General features: G+C 30.2%; 3 protein-coding genes across 4 annotated transcripts in view; all 3 read right to left on the bottom strand.

The window, feature by feature from the left end:
- Window positions 1-88: 88 nt before the first annotated feature.
- Window positions 89-7249, bottom strand: LOC108739714 (triple functional domain protein-like). Of its 2 annotated transcripts, XM_018473744.1 has the most exons (6): window positions 6785-7249; window positions 5498-6725; window positions 5068-5140; window positions 4795-4968; window positions 4146-4235; window positions 89-2501 (listed from the first exon to the last, which is right to left on the bottom strand). In XM_018473744.1, the coding sequence occupies exons 2-6, from the start codon at window positions 6649-6651 to the stop codon at window positions 2106-2108; spliced, it is 1887 nt and encodes a 628-aa protein (XP_018329246.1). In that variant the 5' UTR covers window positions 6652-6725; window positions 6785-7249; the 3' UTR covers window positions 89-2105. The 2 variants fall into 2 exon arrangements, with proteins under 2 accessions (XP_018329246.1, XP_018329245.1); XM_018473743.1 differs by having other exon boundaries at window positions 5498-7249.
- A 308-nt stretch (window positions 7250-7557) lies between these two features.
- On the bottom strand, window positions 7558-15285 carry LOC108739686. Its single transcript, XM_025976085.1, has 15 exons — window positions 14756-15285; window positions 14265-14424; window positions 13485-13854; window positions 13317-13425; window positions 12922-13065; window positions 12380-12541; window positions 11352-11511; window positions 10762-11122; window positions 10586-10694; window positions 10308-10402; window positions 9735-9897; window positions 8708-8867; window positions 8118-8478; window positions 7942-8050; window positions 7558-7758 (listed from the first exon to the last, which is right to left on the bottom strand). Exons 1-15 carry the CDS (start codon window positions 14886-14888, stop codon window positions 7607-7609), a joined length of 2748 nt encoding a protein of 915 aa, XP_025831870.1. The 5' UTR covers window positions 14889-15285; the 3' UTR covers window positions 7558-7606.
- A 903-nt stretch (window positions 15286-16188) lies between these two features.
- Window positions 16189-25851, bottom strand: part of LOC108739707 (protein kinase DC2) — a 21328-nt gene continuing 11665 nt past the window's right edge. Inside the window, exons 2-6 of the mRNA XM_018473727.2 lie at window positions 22539-22707; window positions 19174-19529; window positions 17826-18007; window positions 17662-17739; window positions 16189-16526 (exon numbers count right to left, since the gene is read on the bottom strand). Coding sequence (XP_018329229.1) covers window positions 16401-16526; window positions 17662-17739; window positions 17826-18007; window positions 19174-19529; window positions 22539-22707 — 911 coding nt within the window. The 3' untranslated portion in view covers window positions 16189-16400. The remainder of the gene's footprint in view (window positions 16527-17661; window positions 17740-17825; window positions 18008-19173; window positions 19530-22538; window positions 22708-25851) is intronic.

A 25851-nucleotide genomic window follows, 5' to 3' on the forward strand; every position in this document is an offset into this window, starting at 1 on the left:
ATTCTGTCGAAACTGCCAGACGCGGATCGCGATTTCGATCTTTTTGGATCTCATCAGCGCGTCGCAGACAGCTCCGACAGAACACAGACCAACTTTTACCTGCTGTCTTAACAGTGCGTTTTAGAAAATACTACAAATGGCGCAGTAAACGCCATCTGTAGCACTGGCTTTACTGACTTTTACTGACGGTATATAATAATTGGCAATTATACGCAATCAGCGAATTAATCACGTTTACCATTCTAGTTCAGGGAAATGAGAAGATTACTTAACTCAGCATAGGAAAGAGTGGAGGTGCGTGTCCTACCAGTCTTAAGACTGACGACCTTGAGATGATGATGATGATTACCGTAACATATCTTTATAAAATCTACTTTCAATTTTATGACTTTCTCTCTATCGTTGTTCTATAAAGCAATCTACCCAGTACTACATGAGGTTTAACGTCGTCTTTAAGTAGAATCGTGAAAGAAACAGTTTATTGTCTAAACGCATTTTGTTTTTATTTTCTATGTTATATTCCGCAGTAATTCAGTAGCATGAACAGAGTCATTTATCTATGAAAAGTGTAAGTACCCTTTTATATCATCGTCTGTTTAAATACTAACACGTTGGTTGTTTATTAATTAGATTAATATGAATTATTCTAATCAACAAATTGATGTAATGAAAAGTTACCAGCAAATTCAGATGGTAACGGGAAAATTCAGATAGTTTTCTCTTAATCAAGATAGAAGTTTCTTTTATTGATTTAGAGACGGCTGCATTTTCCATTTGAAAAACTAATCTAATAGCTAATCCTATTTTATAAAGCTCGACGAAGTAGGTGTCAATTCTTATTCAGTTCGTTAGCAGATATTTGTAGTTAGGTAAGTACAAGAAGAGAAAAAGAGGAAATCGAAAAATCTTGTAAAAATTGGGCAGCTAAATACTTTTATTGAAAGTTATGAGTGGTAATCTTAGTAATTTATCGCATCTCCGTTTAAGTACCTACCAAGGAGGTTACGATTGGTTTCGTTCCCTCGTAATTTTCATTTTTGCTGTATTGAATCGCCATTATTTCAGATTATTAAATTTCGCCCACTATACCGCGCCGTGCTGCCGTCGTTGTCGTCTCGGTTCTCGATTTATTGAAATTTAAAATGGATTTTTAATAGACATCTAAACGTGTATTGGAGCACAAATTTAGAAGCCTTTTGTTGATTCGTTGTTGGTATTCATTACACACGCAAATGATATTTAGGCGAACAGCTTTTGTGCGGTTTTTTCAAACGGGGCAAAGAAAAACTCGGAAAATATAAATTTACAACGAGATTGGTTTCTCCTAGAGGTAAACTGGAATCTTCAATAACATCGTTTGATGATATTTTGCTTTGATTTATTAGTTTTGTTTCAGATTTATGTATCTAGATTACTTATATCTATAAAATCATCAAATTTTTTCTCTAATTATCATTCTGATTTTAATCTAGCAGCCGTGGTTATTAAATGAATGAACGTAGATTCAGTTTTGCTTAAGAGTAAGAACATTTCAGGAAATAATTTAGAACTGAAACTCGTGTAAAAATTAGACGAAGTGTTTGCAATTTATTTGTGAAGAAGTTGAATTTATCGCAATTACCTATAATGTTTCTTAATTTGCCTTTGATTGATTTATGACAACTTAACGGTAAACTTGATGTTGTCCTACTCTATTATCTTTTATGCAATACAATCGTACATATGCATACATACATGTAATGTAGTGCTAATGATAAGTACTTGTATGCATGCTTTGAAGAGAGCCAATCCTAGGATACACTTTTCTTTTCATTTTTGATTGTTTGTCTCTAACATTTTCGGAATCGTCTAGAAATTATAAAAGATTTGGACACGTTGCTTCAGTTACAAGAGAAGATATTATTTTTTAAATCTTGGATACTTCACTCTTTAACACACGTACCCTTTGGCCTAAATTGTTTGTTTTTTGGTATCTTGAAAATGTCCAATATTAAATGACAAAACGACTAAAATCACATACGCCTATTAAGCTAAAGCTACGTTTAGCTTTACTATTTATCTGTTTTTTTAATGGAAGAAGTCACAATTGTATTTATTCGTTTCCATTAGGATGCTATAAAGAGTGAGGAGCTATCTCCATACGTATAAGTACTTACCGTATCAGGTGATGTAATGACTACAATTTCTTCGAAGAGGAAAAGCATCGCCTCGAATTTTCTCGGTTTGATGATATTAAACTTCTCCCGCATAATAAAGCTTCCTTGTTGAGCGAGGTTAACGGGACTCTCTTTGATCGAATCGATGGCAAGGAAATCGTTTCCCCTAGACATTTGCTTCCTAACCATTTCGATGGCCTTCTGAATTTTGTTAGAAGGAGTGCCCTCCTGAGTTAACTCCTTTTGTATCTGTTCTAGGAGAAGAATGTATTTGCCAAGCCTCTGAACAGGCGTTAGCAAATAGCTGGCCAAACCTAATCGATCTCCGAGGTGTTTTTGTCGGGCCTAAAACGTCCAATTTCCCAGAAAAGTTTTTATGTTTACCGCCACCTACTACTTTACTATTAAATAGGTACTGGCTCTTGGAATAAGATAAATTTCTTTGTGGCTACTTTACAAGGGTAGCAGCGCGGTTTACTTCTTTCGGCAAAACATTTTCCATTGAAATCCTACATTATCTTTCAAAGTTAAGAAACTGCCATTTGCCAAGATAAATCGAGTCATTTTGTTTATAAAGGACGTTGCGGTAACAGACAGATTCGCTCATTTAAAACCATGATACGAAAAGGAAAACGATTTGAGAATTTATAAGTCGCGTCTTATTCAAAGGGAGACCTTTTAAAATCCATCCAAACGATACGATATTTAAATGACGTATGCCCTTTTTATCAGCTCTTTGAACACGCAATCTATTCTTCTTTTTACAATATTTATAAAAGAAAATGTAGAAAATTATCTATTAAAATGAAATTTTTAGTTTTTGATACATACTCCTTTCAGCGTTAAAGTAACCTAAAGGCATATTTTCATGGAAAAAGACAAATACCCCAATATGTTACCGTAACAAATAGCAACAAGACAAACAGTGTTTCGCATACTTTTGAAAAGGACATTATTAACGCGATATAGGCTGATCTGCCATTCTGTCGACCATGTCTTTGGGGTCAGTTTTACGTAATATAAAAATTAGAATCAATATAGGTGATAATTGGTGCGGCTCGGAATCCACAATAGAGCGCTTTTTATTACTGTGATTAAAAGGCAAAGAAATATTAGTACGGTAATGAGAAGACGATGTGATATCAGATCTTTTTCGAAGGACTGTGTTTAAATTAATATTAAATCTACTACTTCTTCTATCCAAATATGAGGCTTTTATTTAATATAAAAAAAATTCCGAAAGTAATAATCGCATTTTAATTTAACGCCGTTATTTGAAACTAAGGATCATTACTAGAGATTGAAGAACGTTAAAATTTTGACGTAATAACCTTTTTGTTTCTCTTTGTATTCATGTACAACACTATAATCCATTTACTTTGCAATTTTAGAAAGATTGTCTGTCAATCAAACTGCCCAATTGTCAACGGAATGTGTAATAACTAAATAATTCGAAACGATTTGGCCATGAAAGCTTTGCGACCCTTATCAATCTAGCACTTGTTAGTTATATAAAATAAAAGGAAATCGATAAGTGAAAATAGCAGTTTAAATGTATGAAAAATTGTAATTGACCTTAAATTTTGAGTAGCGAAGACACGTTTGGTTCAAAAGTTACAGTTTCTTTTACGGATAATTTTAAGTTGATTCAATATTGTTCTTTTTACGTAGGAGTTTCAAGTTTAGTTAGTTTTTAAGTATCTATAAAATTGATTGATAACCGTTGCAAAGCCCTAGTGACCTAAACGTCTCAAATTAAAATACAACGTAATAAAAATTCATCAGTTATTTTTCGATTTATAAGTAATATATACGTTCATAATCTAATACTAAAATAATTGTAGTGATACAAAAAATCCCATCAAATTCCAAATTAAACAGTAAATTAAGTTTATCAAAAAAAGACTTGATCCTTTTCTACTCCTAATATATAAATGATAATAAATTTTTGTCTGAAAGTACTTACTAAATATTGCGATTAATACTTACAATGATGTCACTCCTAAATTCCTTTGTTAAATAATAGTCAGCTCTTGGCTTGTTCTTATAATAAATGGGATACATTTGGAAAAGATTTTCCTAAAAATAGAAATATGAATATAAATTTGAAACCTCTTATATTTGCTAGAAATCTCTTCCTTAATAGGTAAATACAATAATTTTTATTCCAACAAACATAGTACTTATGGTACAGTTATTTTAAAAGTAAATGTAGGAAAATTATAACATTTTGTTTTAATTACGAAGGTTCTAGAAACTGCTATATTATTAATTTTTGATGAATTTTGAAACATTTGCAGGTGGTAGGGTCATCTGTAGGAAATTGTATTAAATGTTGTCCTTTCACAAATAAAAGCTACCATTACAGTACCTATCATTCAATTCAAAAATAATATTTTCATTATTCATAGGCTTGCATAATTCTTATAAAACATTTTACAAAATAGTATTTTTTTCCTTAGAAATGTTACAATTGCTTGCAGGATTCTGTTGGTACAGCGAGTATTGATTAAATCCTGACACAACTTTATCTTAACTTGGCAAGATGACTCTGCCTTTACAGTTTTCCAAGTCTGGCATAAATATTTAGAAATATAATCGTAACTAATAAATGAAATTAACTTTTTGGTAAACTTACATGTTTCAAGAACGTATCTGCTATTAGTTCAGGGATTTCAGCGCAGTCCTTTAGGTCATTATAGAAATCCTTAGTTTTACTGTAAATTGCTTTTATGTTTCCGAATACTATGTGAGCTTTTGCGATTAGGTGATGCGGGATAGTTTCTTCGTTTATCAAAAATGGTACATAGTCCTATGTATTAAGAAAAGAAACATTCGTCATATACATTTAAGTTAAAATTGACGTATTATTAATAATATATGTGGTTTTAATTTGCGGCATTATCCTCACCGTAATAATTTTCTCAAGGTCTGATATGTACTTTTTCTCACTGTACAGCAATTCCTCTGCTAGGTAATCTATCCTATTGGTTGCAGAAAAATAAAGAGAATATATAAGAAAATTTCATATTAACAATTATAAATACAATAAATATAACTTTATTATAAATGAGTGTCTTTTTGTGAACTTTTTCAGGAAAACTGGTAACTGACTCGCGCATATTCTGATGTGTTCTGAGCTTGTGTAACTTTTTTTACATTTGTATCTGCTCTAACAGCATGAATGATTTTTATAACTTCTATAGCGTAATACCTTCCTTACGGTATGCTTCATAGTACATAATATGCAGAAAACATATACAAATGTACACACACTATCCTTTTCTATCTTTAATTTTGACGAAATTTACGAATAATGACGAAAAGAGCTCTCTACCTACTTGCGTTTTTCTTTTGACTTCTTCCTTTCTCTTCCTAAGGAGTTAATATCGTAGTGCGATTCTCCATGGTTCATGTGACAGGATTCCAAATTACAAATTTTCTCTATGACGGGATTCTTCTGACTATTGTAATAGGTTTCTCTCCTGATTCCCTGGTCGAAAGTAACAACCTTTTCCCGTACATCAACGTCTGAAAAATCCTCGTCGTTGTACTCAGAAACGGAATATAAAGTTGATCTGTTTGAAGACACTTCACTGTCGGTGGTTTCACTTCCGTTCTTTTTACTATTAATGACATCGCGCCCAGAAAAGTAATTTGCAGTTTCCAGGCCGCTATGGACTTTAACCTCACCTGGTGGGTATTCCGTTTCCGAAGTGGTTTGATTAAATTTTTCGTTTTCATTCTCTCTATCCAAAGTTTCTTCTGGAAATTGCTTGTGTAAGAAATTTAAGGTACTACTGCTTCGATCCTGTGATATACTGCGACGTAGAATTTGCCCCACTTGCGTCAGTATTAGTTCTGAACCACGTCTATTGTAAGCCTCCACAAAATTTATGTCTTCTAGACTTTCGAAGTTACTTTTGCCGAATTCTTCGTCTCTATCTTGATAAGTTTCGTCTACAATGACATAGTACATGTCTTCTGATAGTGAATCCCTATCCTTTTCATCATTTTTTCTTTTGTCAAGTTGGAAATCTTCCCGGAACGACGACGAATCTTTTTTTGTAGGTTTATGCTTAGTATTATTCTTACTTGTTAAAGTACAATGCGTTCCCTGTTGTTTATGTTGAATGCGATGAGCTGCTTGCATTTCAAGAATTGTATTTTCCATTTCATGAAATGTGCTTTCGATTCTATCAAATTCCTCTTCGCTGTAGTTGTTATTAATTTCATTTTCGTAAGAGTGACCTGTTTGGAATGTTTTAGAAATATCAGCGACGATATTCTTTCTAAGCGCCTCTGTCTTGTCATTGTTGTTAACTGTTTCTTCATTGTTTGTATATAATTTATTGTCTACGGATTCAAATGCCTTAACGTTAGAATCATTCTTTGATTTCCACGCGTTGTTTCCGCTGAGGACGGTATGTCGCTCTATAGTTTTCTTCGTTGGTTTACTATTTTCTTCAATTTTTTGTTCAAACTGTCTCAACATACGTCCCACATAATCTGAAGTAACTTTTTTTCGCTTTTCTTTAGCTTCATCTATATTACTCGTGCTTGGAATATCTAAATTTGAATTTGAAAATCGATTTGTTATTTTTAACTGATTTCTAATACTTGCGTACTTAGTGTTTTCAAAACTGGCTTTATTTTTATCGTTGGTTTGGTAACTTGAAGTTTCTCCTCTCCTTTTATAATTATGACTATCCTTTTTTATTTTATCAGTTGTTTGATTTGCATTGCATATATTTTTACCGTTACTATAATGGCTACAATTTTCATTTAAGGATTGTGAAGCTGGCGCATTGTCATTATTAGTAAAATTCGACATTGTGCTTCCTTCTGACCTTGAATCTTTTGAATCACATTTGCTTGATTGGAGTGTCTCATCTTGATTTCCACTAACGGGACCAACTCTTTCGTATATAACTATTCGTGTTCTCACCAATTTATCATGTTGTTTTTCGTTACTTGATGTTGTTTGAGGTGAATCTTCGTTTGTTTTTGCACTCGCCTGAAACATCACAGAATTTGCCACTAAAACACAGTTCGCGAATTATTATCGTAAAGGTATTACAAACAAAGGTGTAGATAAACTTGATAATAAGATAACGAAATTATTATAGGCGCCATACCGCTAACAAAACACTTATCATTTGAGGTGTGAACGTCGCGTTTCCTTTAATTTTATGGAAGGCAAAAACTTTTCGATAGCATTTTCTATACTTATGTAATCATTAGGAGTACCTAAAAAGGTACGTATTTATTTAAAACAAAAACATTAAAACCAGAATGTTAAATTGATTTATAGTTGACCTTTAATAATATGAATAACCTTTTATTTTATAGAAAATACAATTTTTAGTAAATCTTTAATACCTCTATAAAAACAAGTAGGCACAGATTTGAGAATCACTTTATTATATTTTAATTATACCTATTTGTAATTAATCTATATTCAATTTTCGAAATGATCCCTCGAGTCCAAATATATCGTCAGATGTTTTCGGTTTTCCTGGTCTTTTCTTCTCGTTAGTACCATATTTTCCATCTTCGACAAACCAATCTTTGTAGCTCTCCACTTTCTTCTTCCATTCAGCTGGAAAACATGATGGAAATATAATTTATTAGAATTGTAATATGTCACAAAAAATTAGAAGGAATGTGCACTTTTTACCAGTAGTGATAAGCAAAGTAATACGAAGACCGAGACTGTCTCAGTCTTGATATTACTTTTACTTATTTGGTCTTGGTAATGATAATGTTGCGCATCACTACTTACCAGCTATCTGTTGTACAGGGCCTGCATCGCCCCCATATTCCTTTGGTAAAATAGATTTTGGAATTACTTCAAAGAACCTTTCTAAATCATTTTCTGTATATAGTTTCATCTAAAATTATTTATTTACAGCGATTTTCTAATAAATGTATACATATTACTATGTGTAAATAACTCACCCTCTTTTGTACTTTTTCAGGAATAAATGCATTAAACAGTGGCATAATACTGTGAAAAAATGAGGGTATATTAAGAAAATGCATCGCCTTCTGCCTTAAGGGGTAGGCTTTTTGATTGGTGGTCATAAACTTTTTAATAATATCTGGCGGTGCTTGAACTACCTTCGATAACAGGGCTTGTTTCAAATCATGAACTGATACTATCCCAGCTGTAGTGAAGTTATCATCTTCATTCAATAAAATGTCCATTATCATTAAGCTGGTTTTAAACTGATCAGTAATATTGATCTTCTCTCCTCTATCTATCATTAGAAAAACTCTTTCGCCTGTGGGAAGAGGCGTAGGAAGGGGAATAAATGTTCTAAAAATAAAAGCATAGGTTTCCTTTTTAAGTACCTTATCAAAAAAAAAGACAATCATCCATCCTAATGTTTGTGTCTTTGTTTGATTTAATCAGTGACATTGATACATTGAGACCACCCATGATATTGACGATGATGATGATGATGATCATAATGATATCCCAATCCACATGTGGTTGTTTCTACATTTTTATTACAATATTGAACATAACTGAAAGTCGATCTTACCCTGATTTCAAAACCTCTTGAATTTCGGGAAGAAACGGGTCTCGGTTATTGAATAGTTCAGGGCATATTCCTCGTATTGTATAAAAGTAATCAATTTTTTCTTTTGTTCTTTCGAGGCTATATTTGCATCCTCTAAGAAATGATAGTAACCATTGGTTATCTAAAATAGATTCAAAAATTATCACATAATTCCACGTAGTGTAGTACGTGCTCTACGATGCTATAAATTAGTTATTGGACGAAAGAACAGACATTGTCTACTTTATTTTATCATTTCCTTTACATTAAGTAAAAGGCGTTTTACACACCAAAACTCCTAGAATAAATGTTTTAAACAACGGTAAATATTTAAGAATTAGGTATATATCGAATTTCAATATCAGTTATTTTAATAACCGCGTATATAATTTCTTTGTTATTATCTTTGCTGGTATAGATTAATCAGTTGCAATAAACAAACATTGGATATATGTATGTATGGGAAGTGCTTTTCACAAAATAATCAATATAACGAGAAAGATATCATGCAGTTTGTTTCAAATGAATAAAGTGATAAGGAGACTTTTTTCCATTAATTATTTTTTTAATAAAATAAATATTAAGGAAAGGCCAATTGCAACTTATTTGGTAATTAAGACATTTAGAGTTACCTTCATTATTTTATCTACCACAAAGTTTAGAAATAAATATAAATCAAACAAAAAAGGACATAGCCCTAAATAGCCAACTAGAAGTTTACAATTTATCTATTCTTAATATTTAGTTATTTAATAAGATGCAAATGTTTATTCGTGCACTTCGCCTGCAGTCTTTATTCTGTAATTTAGTAGATTTTGTAGCTTGCAATTAGTTTGTTAATTATCGACTTGAAAAAGACACTGTGGGCTGACATAATCATTGAGGATGCGATTAAAATAATTTGCAATTAAAATTTTGTGTTTATATTAATTTATTCGAAACAATTGCTATGACTAGAAATTATGTAGTTAGTATAATAATAAAATCAACTTTTTTTCGTACTACTTACCTGTTCTTGCACTGATATGCGGTTGTTTCGCTAGCCAGTCCTTTATATGTTGCAAATCTTCTGGTATTCTGTCGACAACCTCATTGAGTTGTTCACAAGCAATTTTTTGGAGATCGTCAGAAAGTTTACGCATTTTCATTAAAAAATTATTAAATTTGGTTACTTATTCCAGACCTATGTACAAACAAAAAGCCCAAACTTAATTTGTTATGCAGTAGCTTAGGAAGAAATATGCAATTTTCCACCGATGTTTGATAATTATGCAGATAAGATTAGACAACCGAATTTAAAAACTTTGTAGAAATATTACTGTACGAATATAATCGATAAAGCGATAAAGTAAACTTTATATTATTGTTTATTTTTACAGGCAGTTAATCAAACACTATAAAACTGTTTCAATATTTGGTTATTATTCATTTTGATGGTTGAAAAAGCATAAAAAGCAGTACCAAATCCATTAAAACCTAATAAAATTATTACAAATTTTAAGATTTCATTTTAAAAGGTGCGTTAAAAATAAAATGTAAAATTAGTGCCTAGTATGAATTAATCTATATTTAATTTTCATGTTTTCGGTTTTCCTGGTCTTTTCTTCTCGTTAGTACCATATTTTCCATCTTCGACAAACCAATCTTTGTAGCTCTCCACTTTCTTCTTCCATTCAGCTGGAAAACATGATGGAAATATAATTTATTAGAATTGTAATATGTCACAAAAAATTAGAAGGAATGTGCACTTTTTACCAGTAGTGATAAGCAAAGTAATACGAAGACCGAGACTGTCTCAGTCTTGATATTACTTTTACTTATTTGGTCTTGGTAATGATAATGTTGCGCATCACTACTTACCAGCTATCTGTTGTACAGGGCCTGCATCGCCCCCATATTCCTTTGGTAAAATAGATTTTGGAATTACTTCAAAGAACCTTTCTAAATCATTTTCTGTATATAGTTTCATCTAAAATTATTTATTTACAGCGATTTTCTAATAAATGTATACATATTACTATGTGTAAATAACTCACCCTCTTTTGTACTTTTTCAGGAATAAATGCATTAAACAGTGGCATAATACTGTGAAAAAATGAGGGTATATTAAGAAAATGCATCGCCTTCTGCCTTAAGGGGTAGGCTTTTTGATTGGTGGTCATAAACTTTTTAATAATATCTGGCGGTGCTTGAACTACCTTCGATAACAGGGCTTGTTTCAAATCATGAACTGATACTATCCCAGCTGTAGTGAAGTTATCATCTTCATTCAATAAAATGTCCATTATCATTAAGCTGGTTTTAAACTGATCAGTAATATTGATCTTCTCTCCTCTATCTATCATTAGAAAAACTCTTTCGCCTGTGGGAAGAGGCGTAGGAAGGGGAATAAATGTTCTAAAAATAAAAGCATAGGTTTCCTTTTTAAGTACCTTATCAAAAAAAAAGACAATCATCCATCCTAATGTTTGTGTCTTTGTTTGATTTAATCAGTGACATTGATACATTGAGACCACCCATGATATTGACGATGATGATGATGATGATCATAATGATATCCCAATCCACATGTGGTTGTTTCTACATTTTTATTACAATATTGAACATAACTGAAAGTCGATCTTACCCTGATTTCAAAACCTCTTGAATTTCGGGAAGAAACGGGTCTCGGTTATTGAATAGTTCAGGGCATATTCCTCGTATTGTATAAAAGTAATCAATTTTTTCTTTTGTTCTTTCGAGGCTATATTTGCATCCTCTAAGAAATGATAGTAACCATTGGTTATCTAAAATAGATTCAAAAATTATCACATAATTCCACGTAGTGTAGTACGTGCTCTACGATGCTATAAATTAGTTATTGGACGAAAGAACAGACATTGTCTACTTTATTTTATCATTTCCTTTACATTAAGTAAAAGGCGTTTTACACACCAAAACTCCTAGAATAAATGTTTTAAACAACGGTAAATATTTAAGAATTAGGTATATATCGAATTTCAATATCAGTTATTTTAATAACCGCGTATATAATTTCTTTGTTATTATCTTTGCTGGTATAGATTAATCAGTTGCAATAAACAAACATTGGATATATGTATGTATGGGAAGTGCTTTTCACAAAATAATCAATATAACGAGAAAGATATCATGCAGTTTGTTTCAAATGAATAAAGTGATAAGGAGACTTTTTTCCATTAATTATTTTTTTAATAAAATAAATATTAAGGAAAGGCCAATTGCAACTTATTTGGTAATTAAGACATTTAGAGTTACCTTCATTATTTTATCTACCACAAAGTTTAGAAATAAATATAAATCAAACAAAAAAGGACATAGCCCTAAATAGCCAACTAGAAGTTTACAATTTATCTATTCTTAATATTTAGTTATTTAATAAGATGCAAATGTTTATTCGTGCACTTCGCCTGCAGTCTTTATTCTGTAATTTAGTAGATTTTGTAGCTTGCAATTAGTTTGTTAATTATCGACTTGAAAAAGACACTGTGGGCTGAAATAATCATAGAGGATGCGATTAAAATAATTTGCAATTATAATTTTGTGTTTATATTACTTTATTCGAAACAATTGCTATGACTAGAAATTACGCACTTAGTATAATAATAAAATCAACATTTTTTTCGTACTACTTACCTGTTCTTGCACTGATATGCGGTTGTTTCGCTAGCCAGTCCTTTATATGTTGCAAATCTTCTGGTATTCTGTCGACAACCTCATTGAGTTGTTCACAAGCAATTTTTTGGAGATCGTCAGAAAGTTTACGCATTTTCATTAAAAAATTATTAAATTTGGTTACTTATTCCAGACCTATGTACAAACAAAAAGCCCAAACTTAATTTGTTATGCAGTAGCTTAGGAAGAAATATGCAATTTTCCACCGATGTTTGATAATTATGCAGATAAGATTAGACAACCGAATTTAAAAACTTTGTAGAAATATTACTGTACGAATATAATCGATAAAGCGATAAAGTAAACTTTATATTATTGTTTATTTTTACAGGCAGTTAATCAAACACTATAAAACTGTTTCAATATTTGGTTATTATTCATTTTGATGGTTGAAAAAGCATAAAAAGCAGTACCAAATCCATTAAAACCAAATTTTAAGATTTCATTTTAAAAGGTGCGTTAAAAATAAAATGTAAAATTAGTGCCTAGTATGAATTAATCTATATTTAATTTTCGAAAAGATCCTTCAACACCAAATAGTTCATCAGGTGTTTTAGGCTTGCCTGGCCTCTTCTTTTCGTTGGTGCAGAATTTCTGATCTTCAATAAACCAGTCTCGGTAACTCTCGACTTTTTTTTTCCATTCAGCTAAAATAATTTAACTTTTAAAAATTTAAGTAATGATATTCGTATTATTTTTCAGTATATACAGATACTGTTTTCATATATAGATAGTTACAAACCTTTCAATTTTCGACCAATAAGGGGGAAATCATTTGTTTGTAATTTTTTTTTAAGGATGTGGTTAAAATATTCAAAATAGTAGTAGGTATGCTAGGCTTTACTGTATTTACTGTATTGAAATGAATTTTAGTTTTTGAAAAAAAATTGAGACGTACCTGCCAAATCATCGAAAGGACCTGCATCACCTCCATATTCGTTAGGCATAATTGATCTTTCAAATTCATCATAAAACTTATCTACATCTTTTTCATTAAAAATTTTAATCTATAACATTTATGTTATTAATTTGTCCTGGACATATGAAAAATTGTTTAATTTCGTACCCTCTTCCTGTTCTTCTCTGTTAGAAACATCCGGAAAACTGACATCATTGACTCAAAAAACGATGGAATGTTTAAAAAGTACAGAGCCTTGGTTCTCATTGGGTAACCCTTTTGTGCAGCAGTGATAAACTTCTTCACCACATCTATCGGCGAATGGGCTACATATGACAAACTTGCATCTTTCACATCTTGCACTATAACAGATCCTGCTATAGTAAAATTGTCATCTTCGTTTAAAATAATATCCAAAACCATTAAATTGACTTTAAGGATATCTGCCAATTTTGTTTTGTCTGGATCCTGACTTTTATGTTTCAATAGAACTACACGTTCTGACTTTGATGTTGTCTTTGGCAAAGGCAGAAATAAACTAAAATTCAGAAAAGCTCTCTTACATTTCATTAAAAAAAGTTAAGCTGGATTTAAAGACAAGTGAACGTGGAGCGTTAAAAATCATTGCTTGTTTCAATAGTAAAACCTGCTAAAGTGAACCAAATTAAATTCAACACCAAGTTCATAATCAATAAAAGCTATAAGTAAGGAGAAAATAAAAAAAAATCAAAAGAAAAATTTCCTTTTTCTGTAATTGCAAATATAAACTTCCAATACTATAATACTACCAGTTTTATAAACAGGATGTGGGAGATTTTTTATTGTTGTTAGAGAACAGTTTCAGTCTACTAATAAATAGTTTCATTTTTATATTATAGTGTATATCTATTAAACTACCCCCAATGAAAGCAAAACCTTGATTTTAACAAAATAAGTTAACAAACTTACCCCATTTTTAATACATCTTGTATTTCTGGTAAAAAGGGATCACGGTTACTGTAAAGCTCAGGACAAAGTCCTCTAACAGTATAATAAAAATCTAATTTTTCTTTCGTTTTCTGAAGGCTAAATTTAGACCCTCTAAGAAATGTTAACAACCAATGGTCATCTACAATAATATTATTCATAAAATAATTTTAGTACATTCATTCTTGTTCCAATATCATCTTAAAAATTCTACCGTCATTATTACGATCTCTATTTTATTCAATGTACAAAATTATGGCGTTTTTCTACAAATTATAAGGTGAACTAAATCCAAAATTGCAGATCAAGAGTCTAAAATACATTCGACCAGTAATAAAAATAAAATTTAAATCAATTTGAATTTTGTTTAAAGAAAAAAGTTATAGTGTTTTTATAAAAATCGAAATGTTTAACTTCAATAACGAGACGCTATACGTTTTTACTTTTAGTAAATTCATAAATAAATAATTAACCTGTTCTTGCGTTCAAGTGGGGTTGTTTAGATATCCAATCTTTAATATGCTTTAAATCCTCCTGGATTCTGTTGACATCTTCGTTCAATTCTTCGTCTGCAATCTTCTGTAGGTCTTCTGGAAGGACACGCATTTTGATAGCAATTTATAAAACTAACTTCACTTACTGGGCCTTTACTAGATTGAACCTAATATTGAAATGTGTAAAAATGGAACGTTGCTTTTTGATATTGATGAATAAAAATTATAGGTTCTGGCAAAAATCATCTCTAAACGTATAGATAAGATTAGATACTGGCTATATAAAACCGGTTCAAGTGTACATAGTATGTTCACAGGCAAAAAATAATTAAAATGTTGTCAACATATCAAACGAAGTAACCGAAATAAAGTCACAATCATTTTATTGCCCACTATCTGTCGAATAAAATTCAAATTTTGAAGGTAACACAATCCTCGGGGTTTAAGCCGTTTATTAAAACCAAATCGGGTGAAATTACAATAATTTTAATAAGAAGTTACAAAACGTAATGTTTTTTTTATTTCGTTTAATCGTTTATAGATTTGTTATCATAATTCAATATAAACATAAAAAATGTAATAAAACACAACAGTATATACTACATAATTATATAAAAATGACTACATATTTATTTATTTGTACAAAGCTTTTTATTACGTGTGTATTTAAATATTATCTTGCAGTGCTGCCGCCAACGGAGAACTGGTTTACTTTAAAATAAGTATCCTGAATTTTATTTTTCTTTGCAGTATGACTTATATTTGTTCTGTTCGTTTGGTTGCCTATGGGACTCAAAAATTTTGCCTTTTGCTTTTTACTGGTTTACTCCGAATAATCCATTAACAAGGATTGTAAACCACACGTTTGCATACATTAAAAGCTTTTTCAACAATATCTACTGCCAAAATCGGGAATGTCATGTGGTGCAACTTAAATATCGATTATTTTCCTCAAATAATTGCTTTTGCCAATAAGCAATGCAAAAAAAAATATAAATTTAACTTCATCCAATACGATTTTGTATCTTCAATTATTTAATAGTGCTTTCAGGTTCAAGAAAGAATATATTCTAATCATTTTTGAATTAAAATTGAACAACAAAGTACTTTTAAATGCTTAAAGTACACCTTTTTGAAGTAACCTACAGACTGTTATTTGCTAAACCAATTGTATACAGGCATTTAGGAAAAAAAATATTTAATTTACATCCAAGTACGTCAACTCTTGAAATACTAAAATAGCAACGAATACCTGCTAGATGGCGATACAGTGCGCAATAGGATAATAATAATAATAATCGTTGCTTTAAGTTCAGAGAAAAAACTATTCCAAATATTACTTTTGTTTTAAATTTTGATTACGACCTACTTACGCCTAATTTTCTGAGGGACTGAAAAAAAAAAACAAAAAATGAAAACTGTACATAAAAATATATTTCCTATAGAGTAAATGCCTATCTACAAATCATTTCTGTTTTACACATACAACAACTTAAACCTCTTATCGGGGTATCCTAACATATCACAAAAATTGCTTTAATAATAAATAAATTTCTACCAAAACAAACAAACAGTGCATCATGACTATATTTTTCACTCGCCTTACAACACTCGAAACATAACGTCAAAAATCTGCAAACAGCTTTAAATCTGACTCATCAATACTTTTCGTTGATTTCCAGTCGACTTCGGGATAATCATCAAAGTTGCTCGAATCTCCAGGATGCGATACTTTAGGAACGATGGGGGGCTAAAATTCGTAATATCAAATTAATAAACAATCTAGCCGAATATACAGACTTATGTTTATATTATATTAACTGGTTCAAAATAGCCACATACCTCGTCGAAAATTACTTGCATTGCAATAAATTAGAGGAAAATGGGAAAACGAGTTTTACTGAACAATATTCAGCAGGTCCAAAAAGTTTTCAGAAAAACGTAAACACAAATAAAAAATTATATACCGCTATATGAATGCAATTGTTAGAAGCGGGAGATATAAATTAAAACGCAAATACATATAAGTTGCGTGATTATAGTGAATAACTTTTCAATTACAATGTATATTTGTCTATCTAATTACGCTGTCTGTTTTTTGACCTACCTCGAAATCATAATTCAAAATTTATAAAAAAGTTATTTAGGAATTTTTGTACGCACTGTGTAGTTTCACGTCAATTACTAATTTGTTTATTATTAAATCATATCGACTTAATGAGACAGATTGTTGCAAAACGATTGCGGATAATTTCAAGCTGATATTTTCCAGATAACAAGGTATTCTATCCAAAATATAGCGTAGTTAAAAATAATATTACCGTAACACATTCGGTTAACGAAAGATTTTATAAATTATACTTCTATTTTGAAAATCATATTACCACATAGGTACCTGGGTAATAATCAACAAAGCTTGCTATATTTATACATAAACAGGCTATATCACAATCAACTTTAATTTATTATAAAGAAGTTCGATCAAATTTACAAAAAATATAATTGACTGAAAATAAATTTATCGTATTGTGTTGTTATTTGGTATGCAATACTAAGTTACTCTTTTTGATCAATGTTTTTCAGTCATCCCTGTAGAAGAACTTAGGTGCAGTTGAAGGTAACGAATTCTGTTTTGTATTACCTTTATCAAAACAAAATTTTAATATGTGTACGGTTTAATCTAATCTACACATCTATTCGTATAAATAAAGTTGAAGTGTAACTGTAATATCGAAGAAACTGTCTTTTTAGGCTCAAGGCTGCTTTAAACATATAATTTTTTATCGTGTGAACGATCTTTCGGGATAAAAACTATTACGTAGTGTACGTAAATATAAAAAAATATAAAAGTTATTTCTATGTAATTGAAATGTTTTACAACTTACAGTCAATTTTCTGTCTTCAACTTCATGCCAGTCTATCCCTTTAAACCACCTGTGACGTTTAATGTCATCGGCGCCACTCTGTAATCAAAAACACAAATTTGGTATTCACAACCAAAAGGTAGTACTTATTTTGATGCACATAAATTCAACACATAAGTAAGTACCTTCATATTGCCCAAACGTTTTGTTCGATCTTGAACCAGTAATTTTTTGATAAGATCCTTTGCAACGGGATCTAAATGTTTGGGCCAATCAATTTTACCACTCAGTATTTTTTCATATATACCAAAGGGATTGTCATCGTAGAAAGGCGGATAACCTGCTAACATTTCGTACACGAGAATCCCTATAACAAAAATGATTTATTTATTAATCTAACCGTTTTCGTAAAATATCTTATTAAGTATTGTAACAGAAGAACTTTGTACTCTACTAAATTATTAATAGGAGTAATTTTACAAAAGTATTTCATTGAAAAGTTACATTGGGTTTTGAAAATTGCGGCATCTTTATAAATTAAGGAAAAAGAAAATCTCTGCTATTGATTTCTACTGAAAATTGAAAAGATTATTCAATAAAATAATCGTCCTTGTTTTCTTCATAATCGAAATATGTTTTAAACGTTATCGACCTTTATATTCTATTTTGGATGTCGTTACTTTTGAAGAATTCATATATGTGTAATGCATTTCTGGTCAACAAAATCTGCGGAACTTCGTTAATGATATTAAGAAATTAAACTTTATCTTATTATTGATTCGTAATCAGTTCTTAACTTTGCTATTTGGAAAGCATTAATTTTGTTAAATTTTTCTGCTGATGTTTCCAAACAAACAATTGATCAATTTCAAATATTCTGAAGATTTACACATGGACGTGGAGGTCATTCGTAAGTGCAGTCGCACTGACCTATTTTTATAGAGTGAACGTGTACGCACTCGATGCCAATAATAATACTTTTCCTAGAATTACTTTTGATGCCACTGACCTAAACGATTAGACATTAGAAGACGAAAGATGAAAAGCACAACTTTCACGACGAATTGAGATGCGATGACGAAGGTGATTATGATTATCCAGACAAATGGAAATTGTTTACTGTAGAAAAGAACGTATTCGAAGGAAGTAGACTAAATGTAACAGACACTGTAATTTTATGCTTATTTATGGGTAATTTTACGTATAATTTGGTCCAAATTAATTTGTAAAATTTCTGATGATGAATTCGGTACTGTTTAAAAAGCAAAATAGAACAGTAATTCCTCCTTAGGGGCACACAATTTAATAAAACAGTGAAAGAAACTGCATACTGCAAGTGAAAATGATTTCTGACATTTCAATGATTTTTAAACATATACCTAATAAAAAGAATGATCTGGAGCTAGTTAATCAGAATAGTATGAGGCTTCTTTACTGTTGATGTTCTAAGACGTTTTAAATGGAAAGAAAAATATTCAGTTTTGACTAAACAATATAGAGAGAGTTTGTTCAAAAAGTCCAAAAGTAACCTACCTAATGCCCACCAATCAACGGCTTTATTGTGTCCTTTGCTTTGAATAATTTCGGGAGCCAGATACTCTGGTGTCCCGCAAAGTGTCCATGTCCTGTCGGTTAGCTTTTTAGCGAATCCGAAGTCGGTTATTTTCAAATGTCCGTCCATATCCAAAAGTAAATTTTCAGGTTTAAGATCGCGATAAACGATATTTTTTAAATGTAGGTATTCTAAAGCGCACACTATTTCGGCCGTATAAAATATACCAGTCGACGGACTAAATCTACCGGCATTTCTTAAATAGGAAAACAGTTCACCACCACACACATACTCGAACAACATATATATACATGTATTACTCTTCTTGGACCATAACCTGGAACATAGAGAAGCAAGCTAGGAATTAGTTATGTAGAGTAGGACACAATTTATAGTAGATATATTTTTATAAATGTAGAACTTGATAGATTTATTAAGTATCTTATATTTCCAGATATGTTACTACGTAAGCGAATTTTGTCTTTAATATTCATTCTGGATTATAGTTAATTTTTTTTTCAATTAATTTTATTATTTTTATTGCGAAACGTGGATGACAAATGCGGCGGAGAAGAAAAGAACAGGATGATAGGGCACCTTCTGGGACAATGAAGGGTTGTTTTAAGACATATAGGAAGAACGAACGAGAAGTTTAGAGGAGCAGAAGTAAACATAGTGCACAAATTGATTATGATTACCAATTAGCTACTTTATAACATAGTATAAAGTAGTGTGACCAGTAAAACTTTTTAGGAGCATTCCAAGGAAAATCAATTATTATCGAACTAAATGTTGATTTACCATGTACCTAGTGTGTACATATAACATTTAAAATCAATTTTTTGCACTACTGTTCTGCTTTTTCAATGCAAGTATAAGTTTAACATGATCATCAATCTACATGAAATGGAAAAAAACAGACAGTACTAGTATAAGAGAATTCAAATAATCATCATACTCAGACGTTGATTTAACTGCCAAAAATATCTCAAAATGAAGTAAAAGAATCCAATGAACGAATTCCATATTCTTACATGAGTCTTCTTCATTGTTGATTGTTAATGTGTATTGTATATTAAAATAATGCGATAGCAAAATAAGGATTACTAAAGTTATTTTAGAAAACTTTGAATAAATTTCAACTTATAAAACTTTACTTGATAAAATTTGTTTCTTGAAGAAATCAACATCTTGTTTTATTAAAAATAAGTCTTTTCAATATTTTAATTATAATTTTGTTCTAAAAATATTCATGCGTGTTTTATTCCAAAAAAGGCTACGTGGATCTATTTCAACGTAGATACATTGTGATTTGAAAATGTGCCAAACCGAAGCAGCTGCAATTTTATAAACACTATTTTTAAACAGTTTTATATATGTAGGTACCTATATCATAACATAAATGTAATCTGCACATCATTAAAATGATATTACACTTGCTATTAATGCAGCATAAGATAAATTAGCAATTGATTTCTTTTCTAAATGCATGTGATACCTAGAAAGAGTGAAGAAACGCATCAAATTATGAGAATTAATTAGATGGATTTAAAATTAAATTTTAGTATAAAAGTACATCATTGCCTCATTTTACTAAGGCTAAATACAGACATGAATTGTAGGGGCCTTCACACTTATAAAAAATTTATTAATTATTTAGCGTGTAATAAACAATTTTACAATCTACGTGAACTATTCTTATCATATAAAGTCCCTTATTCGGATTCAGTTCCAATAGCGTGTTACTAATTGTACCAAAAATCCAAACATATAATTAGCTTTTTAGAAGCAAAAACTATTCATAATTGCTGTTATTATTTGTTTTAATTATCTTTACGTGACCATCAGATCGTAAGCAAGCCAGTAAATTGCGTTTGTTTACTTATAATTTTTGGTATTTATTTTACAGTAAGGACATATCACGTAAACGTAACTATAATTGAAACTTATGGACGAAACGCAATGTCAATTTTATTAAGATTGCAAAATGAACTGCAATGCAGCGGAAAATTTGAGACGATATCAAAACGTCACGTTCCATATAGTTTTTATAAAAATTGAAATGTTTTCCTTATCAATAGCTAAACTCAGAAGTTACAATTCGCATTGGGTCAAGTGTAGAAGGTTGAATGCTTAACAACTGATAAGTTTCTTGGCGCTGTTTACCAACTATGCAATTTAATTGACAAACCGTTTACAAAGTTTTGCAGTATACCTACTATAAAACTTGTAAAATAATAATAATAAATAATTGCTTTTAATTTATCAATTTTTAATTGTTGGAAACTGAAATAGAATTTTCTAGAGTTCCTAAAATGAAATGTATCGCGTGTAACCTGCGTATCTAATCTAAACACAATACAACTGAGTTTGTTGAAAGCAAAGATAATTTTCCATTGGATTTATTTTTATAACAAACTTAACATATTGAGTTTGATATCGTGTCTTATTTTGATATTATTGCAATTTGATATCAGTTCGAAAAGCATCAAGAACGTAAATGAGGAGAAAATATCTGTGTGAATTCTTGTTGCAAACAACAACTTCTTAATTACTTTGATCTTCAATGTTTTATAACATTTGGTGAATTTATAATTTTTTCGGTTTATTAATTAAGTTTGATCCACGTATGAGTCTCAGTGATGGAGATAAAGTTGTACCTATAAGATCTTGAAAAGCAAGTTCAATATTGAAGGTCAACAGCCAAGCACCTACAAAAATTAAAGACACTTTCTCGACTTATGCTTCGGGGAAGATAAGACAACTTTCACTTTGATGGAATATTATCGTTTCATAAGACCATTCAGAATAATTATTAATAACTGTATTTTATTGAGCTGACATTCTACCTCACTTAGTTCTGTCTGGAAGCTTCGAATTAATGTCATAACATAATATTTAATATTTAATTTATGCTTAATATTGATTAATTGTCATAATCATGATTACCAATATGAAAGTTAGATACAAAACAAAATGATACCTGTTTAATAGTTTTCAATCGAAATTGAATGATTAAAATTATTTTGAAAAGAAAAAGAAAAACTTCGCTTAATAGAGTAGACACTCTTTTAGGGCATCATTTTTTGTAATTTTTGTAATTTTCATTTGAGCAATATTTTCCCGGGTAGATTAATTTCAGACCTTCCTGAATCTCTAAGCATTATTATGCTACATAGAATAATAAACAACGTTTGTTACTGTATTAAATTATTCCAGTTATTTCAGAAATCGATTATTCCTTTATCTTATTGTCAGTTAACCTAATTTTGAACGGATCTTTTCTGTTTTTCCTTTTGGTGTTTATACAACTATACAAAGGTGTTTAACCCAATTTCCTACTTACATGTTTACTATGAAGGGATGCCTTACTTCCTGAAGGATATTTTTTTCGTTTTTGACATGTTCCACCTGTTTTAACCTTATGACATCAGCGAGTGCCAAAATTTTCATTGCTCCGAATATATTTGAATGCTTGTTCCTGCACAGTAGTACTCTTCCAAAAGTTCCAGTCCCTAAAATTAGAATTTAAGCGTAAATAAGCTGTCTACGGTCTCGACAATAGGATTATACGATGACGCACATGATGGCAATAAGTAAATGATCTATTTTACCAGCAGTATTATCGGTTTATCTGCTTCGGTCATTAAAACTAAATTTACGACATTTGGAACATTTGTACTATTGTAACAGGCCAAAATAAACATATGTCATCATTTACATAATATTTTACTTTCTTCGTGAAATTGATTTATTACAATGCTACAGTTATCATTTGGGAAATCTGCTTTGGCATCTATATCTCTTTTGCTCTTATTAAATATTACTTCTATGTTTGTATGCTTTTTAATAATATTCTGTAATTCTAGAAATACTTAAAATTTTTGCTAACGTTTAAAAAAAATATTTCTTTGGAATCATAAATATGTAATATTTGGGAAACTCTATTATTTGCTTTAATTATTTCAGAATTTTCGATGTGCCCATTTGAGATATAAAGGGCAAATTTCATTGTATCTTTAAGCAATAAAACAAAAATAATAATGGGTAAACTGAACTCTTTAATATTAAAACTCATTCGTGGTCCTCCTATTTTACTTTTAAATTTCTGCTACAATAACGTTCTGAATTGAAATATGGCATACGGACACGCTGACGAACATCCAGGCTTCATAATAAGGGTTCATTTATGCCTCTTATATTTATTTATGTATAAATTACTTATATATTCTGTCAGCACGCAAAATTGAAATTTATTTTTATGTTTCGTATGTTGTTCTCACTCTTAAGAAATTCTATAAATTTTATTGTTAGCAGTAGCAAGGTCATGAAATATTTAAAACTTACTTCAAAATGAAAATATGAGTAGTAATTTAAGAGGCCGTAAAATCCATCTATTATTTATTAGTAAAATCAAAAAATGAAGACTGTGGCAAGGGAATAAACAAATTATTAAAGGAGACACGTGTTTGGCCCACACTAGTAATGGGCGAAACACGTGTCTCTTTTAGTTTATTCATTTATTTGTGTTTGTTTTAAGATTTGTGTAAATTTTGGTTCTACTAGAAAACAAAATAATATCTTTCGATATATTATAGTACATTAACGTAAATAACATTTAAATTTCCTCTTATTTTACAGTCATTTGCCTCTTAATATCTTCTTGTTGTTTCGTGGATGGCTAAACTAATGTAATAGTTGTATATTTTTGCACCCACACTTGCGGTATACACGTATTTATTTATAGAGACAAAAATACTTACACTTTATGTAAGATAATGTCAGTAACCGCCAAAGAGTGAAGATAATCTGGAACGAATTGTGAATAGGGCATTGAACGTGAATAATACATATGGATAATACGTCGTACCTTTCATGCTACTAATCTAAAATAAACTGGTCAGCTTTGTATGGCCTCATAAATTAACTACATAATGATAGTAAATTGGAAATGACCTATTTCCTAGCCTAATCTAGAGGCGTTACATGAAATTTTCGAATTATATTAACGCTGCGACGATGAATTCAAGTGGTTTCAATAAATTTCAATCAAAAACTTTTATCTCATTGCCATATATTTTGCTGCTAATTTTATGAAATGTTCTACAAAATCTTTATAAGCGTATTATTTTTAGTTACATAAAGTAGAAAAATAAAGATTTTATTGTTGTAAACATGGTAGAATAAAAAAATATAATTTTCTCAAAACAACACGTTCTTAAACAAATTTCGTAATCGTCAGTTAATGGAACAATAAAACATTTATACTGTAAATGGTAATCAGTGTAAATTTAAATTTTTTAAATTGCTTAAACAATATTTTAAAATAGTCCTTGAATGTAAATAATTTATTTAGACGCAAAAAACATCCTCAGTAATAAATAATTTCCTGCTTTGTCAATCAGTGAAATTCGTTTATATTGATCAATCGCTTAATATGAAGTAATTGTAGTGTTAAGTTTAGTTTTCATATTAAATTCTCTATGGGAAAGTTTGGATATAATGACTCCGTTTAAAACGACATATCGTTCATTATGACTGATTCTCAAGAAATCATATCCGGCTATAGTGACCCAAATGATTAATAACATTTTCGCTCATTTTTCTGACCCTTCTTATGTATACTGATATTAAAATTCATCGTTCTGTTTTTTTTTCTGTTAATAAATATATACAATTTGTAGTTTTTCTCTCTAATAAACTAACCAAAATAGAAAGTTGTTTATTTTCTAAGACTATGCTTTGCATGACGCCCGCTTAATATGAAGTGTTTGTCATTTCCCTTCGATGTCATTATAAGCGGATTCTACTGTATTATTCTCTAAGTTCTTACAGGTATTCTTTATTCGCTTATGGACGAAACCAATTTATCTTTTTGAGCTAAAATTAATATTTGTACGGAATTAAGGCGAAAACAACCCAATAAAAACTTTTTTCTGTCTATATGACCTAATCTTTAAAACGGTCGAACTGATTTCAATGGGATATTGTAGGCATGAGGAGGGAGTTATCATGAGTAAGCTAGACTAATTTTTTAAAATTAGAAAAAATTAAAAATAGTTTCACGCGAATGAAGTCATGGGTAAAAGCTAGTGATAAATATAATAAACAGTTGTTATTATATGTAAATAGTCGTTGAAATGTTCAAGAAGTTCAGAGGTGTTAGATAATTTCGTTAAAAATTTGTTTATCGTAGTTTATTACAAGTAGATGACCCCTAAATTCCCTGCAATTTGTGATGAGTTAATAAAACTGCATAATTTTTGTTTATCTATGTTTGGCCTCCAATTTCTTATAAATAGAGGGTAGAAAAACAAAAATTAGTATAGTCGATTATCTGCAGATAATTAATGAATCAAAAGTAACTAATAAAATTTATTATTGTATCATCTAATTTTATTTATTATTTAAGGATAAGAAAATGTAAAGCATGTATACCTTATCTGAGGAAGAGGAAATATTTAATGGTCTAGCTAATGAACAAATTAAAAAATATATTTACGTCGTGGCGGACCTACAGAGTAATCACACTATTTATTTTATAATGGAAATAAAACAACACAGATAAATTAATTTTTTCGAGAAATTTTAAACAACAATATTCTTTACGATTAAACAAAGGCACAAGTTTATCATATAAATGGAAAATATTATTATAT

The sequence above is a fragment of the Agrilus planipennis genome, unplaced genomic scaffold (assembly GCF_000699045.2).
Source record: "Agrilus planipennis isolate EAB-ADULT unplaced genomic scaffold, Apla_2.0 scaffold93, whole genome shotgun sequence".
Lineage (NCBI taxonomy): Eukaryota > Metazoa > Arthropoda > Insecta > Coleoptera > Buprestidae > Agrilus > Agrilus planipennis.

Excerpts from the sequence above, each read along its gene's own strand:
- LOC108739714 (XM_018473743.1), bottom strand. The coding sequence starts at position 7,182 with ATGTTTCAGGCGAGTGCAAAAACAAACGAAGATTCACCTCAAACAACA. Across the intron at positions 4,969-5,067 it reads ACCTTGAGAAAATTATTACG|GACTATGTACCATTTTTGAT; the intron begins GTGAGGATAATG and ends CTTAATACATAG. Across the intron at positions 4,236-4,794 it reads CAGATACGTTCTTGAAACAT|GAAAATCTTTTCCAAATGTA; the intron begins GTAAGTTTACCA and ends TTCTATTTTTAG.
- LOC108739686 (XM_025976085.1), bottom strand. The coding sequence starts at position 14,888 with ATGCGTGTCCTTCCAGAAGACCTACAGAAGATTGCAGACGAAGAATTG. Across the intron at positions 10,695-10,761 it reads CTGAAAAAGTACAAAAGAGG|ATGAAACTATATACAGAAAA; the intron begins GTGAGTTATTTA and ends AAATAATTTTAG. Across the intron at positions 8,479-8,707 it reads CAAGAGGTTTTGAAATCAGG|AACATTTATTCCCCTTCCTA; the intron begins GTAAGATCGACT and ends TTTTATTTTTAG.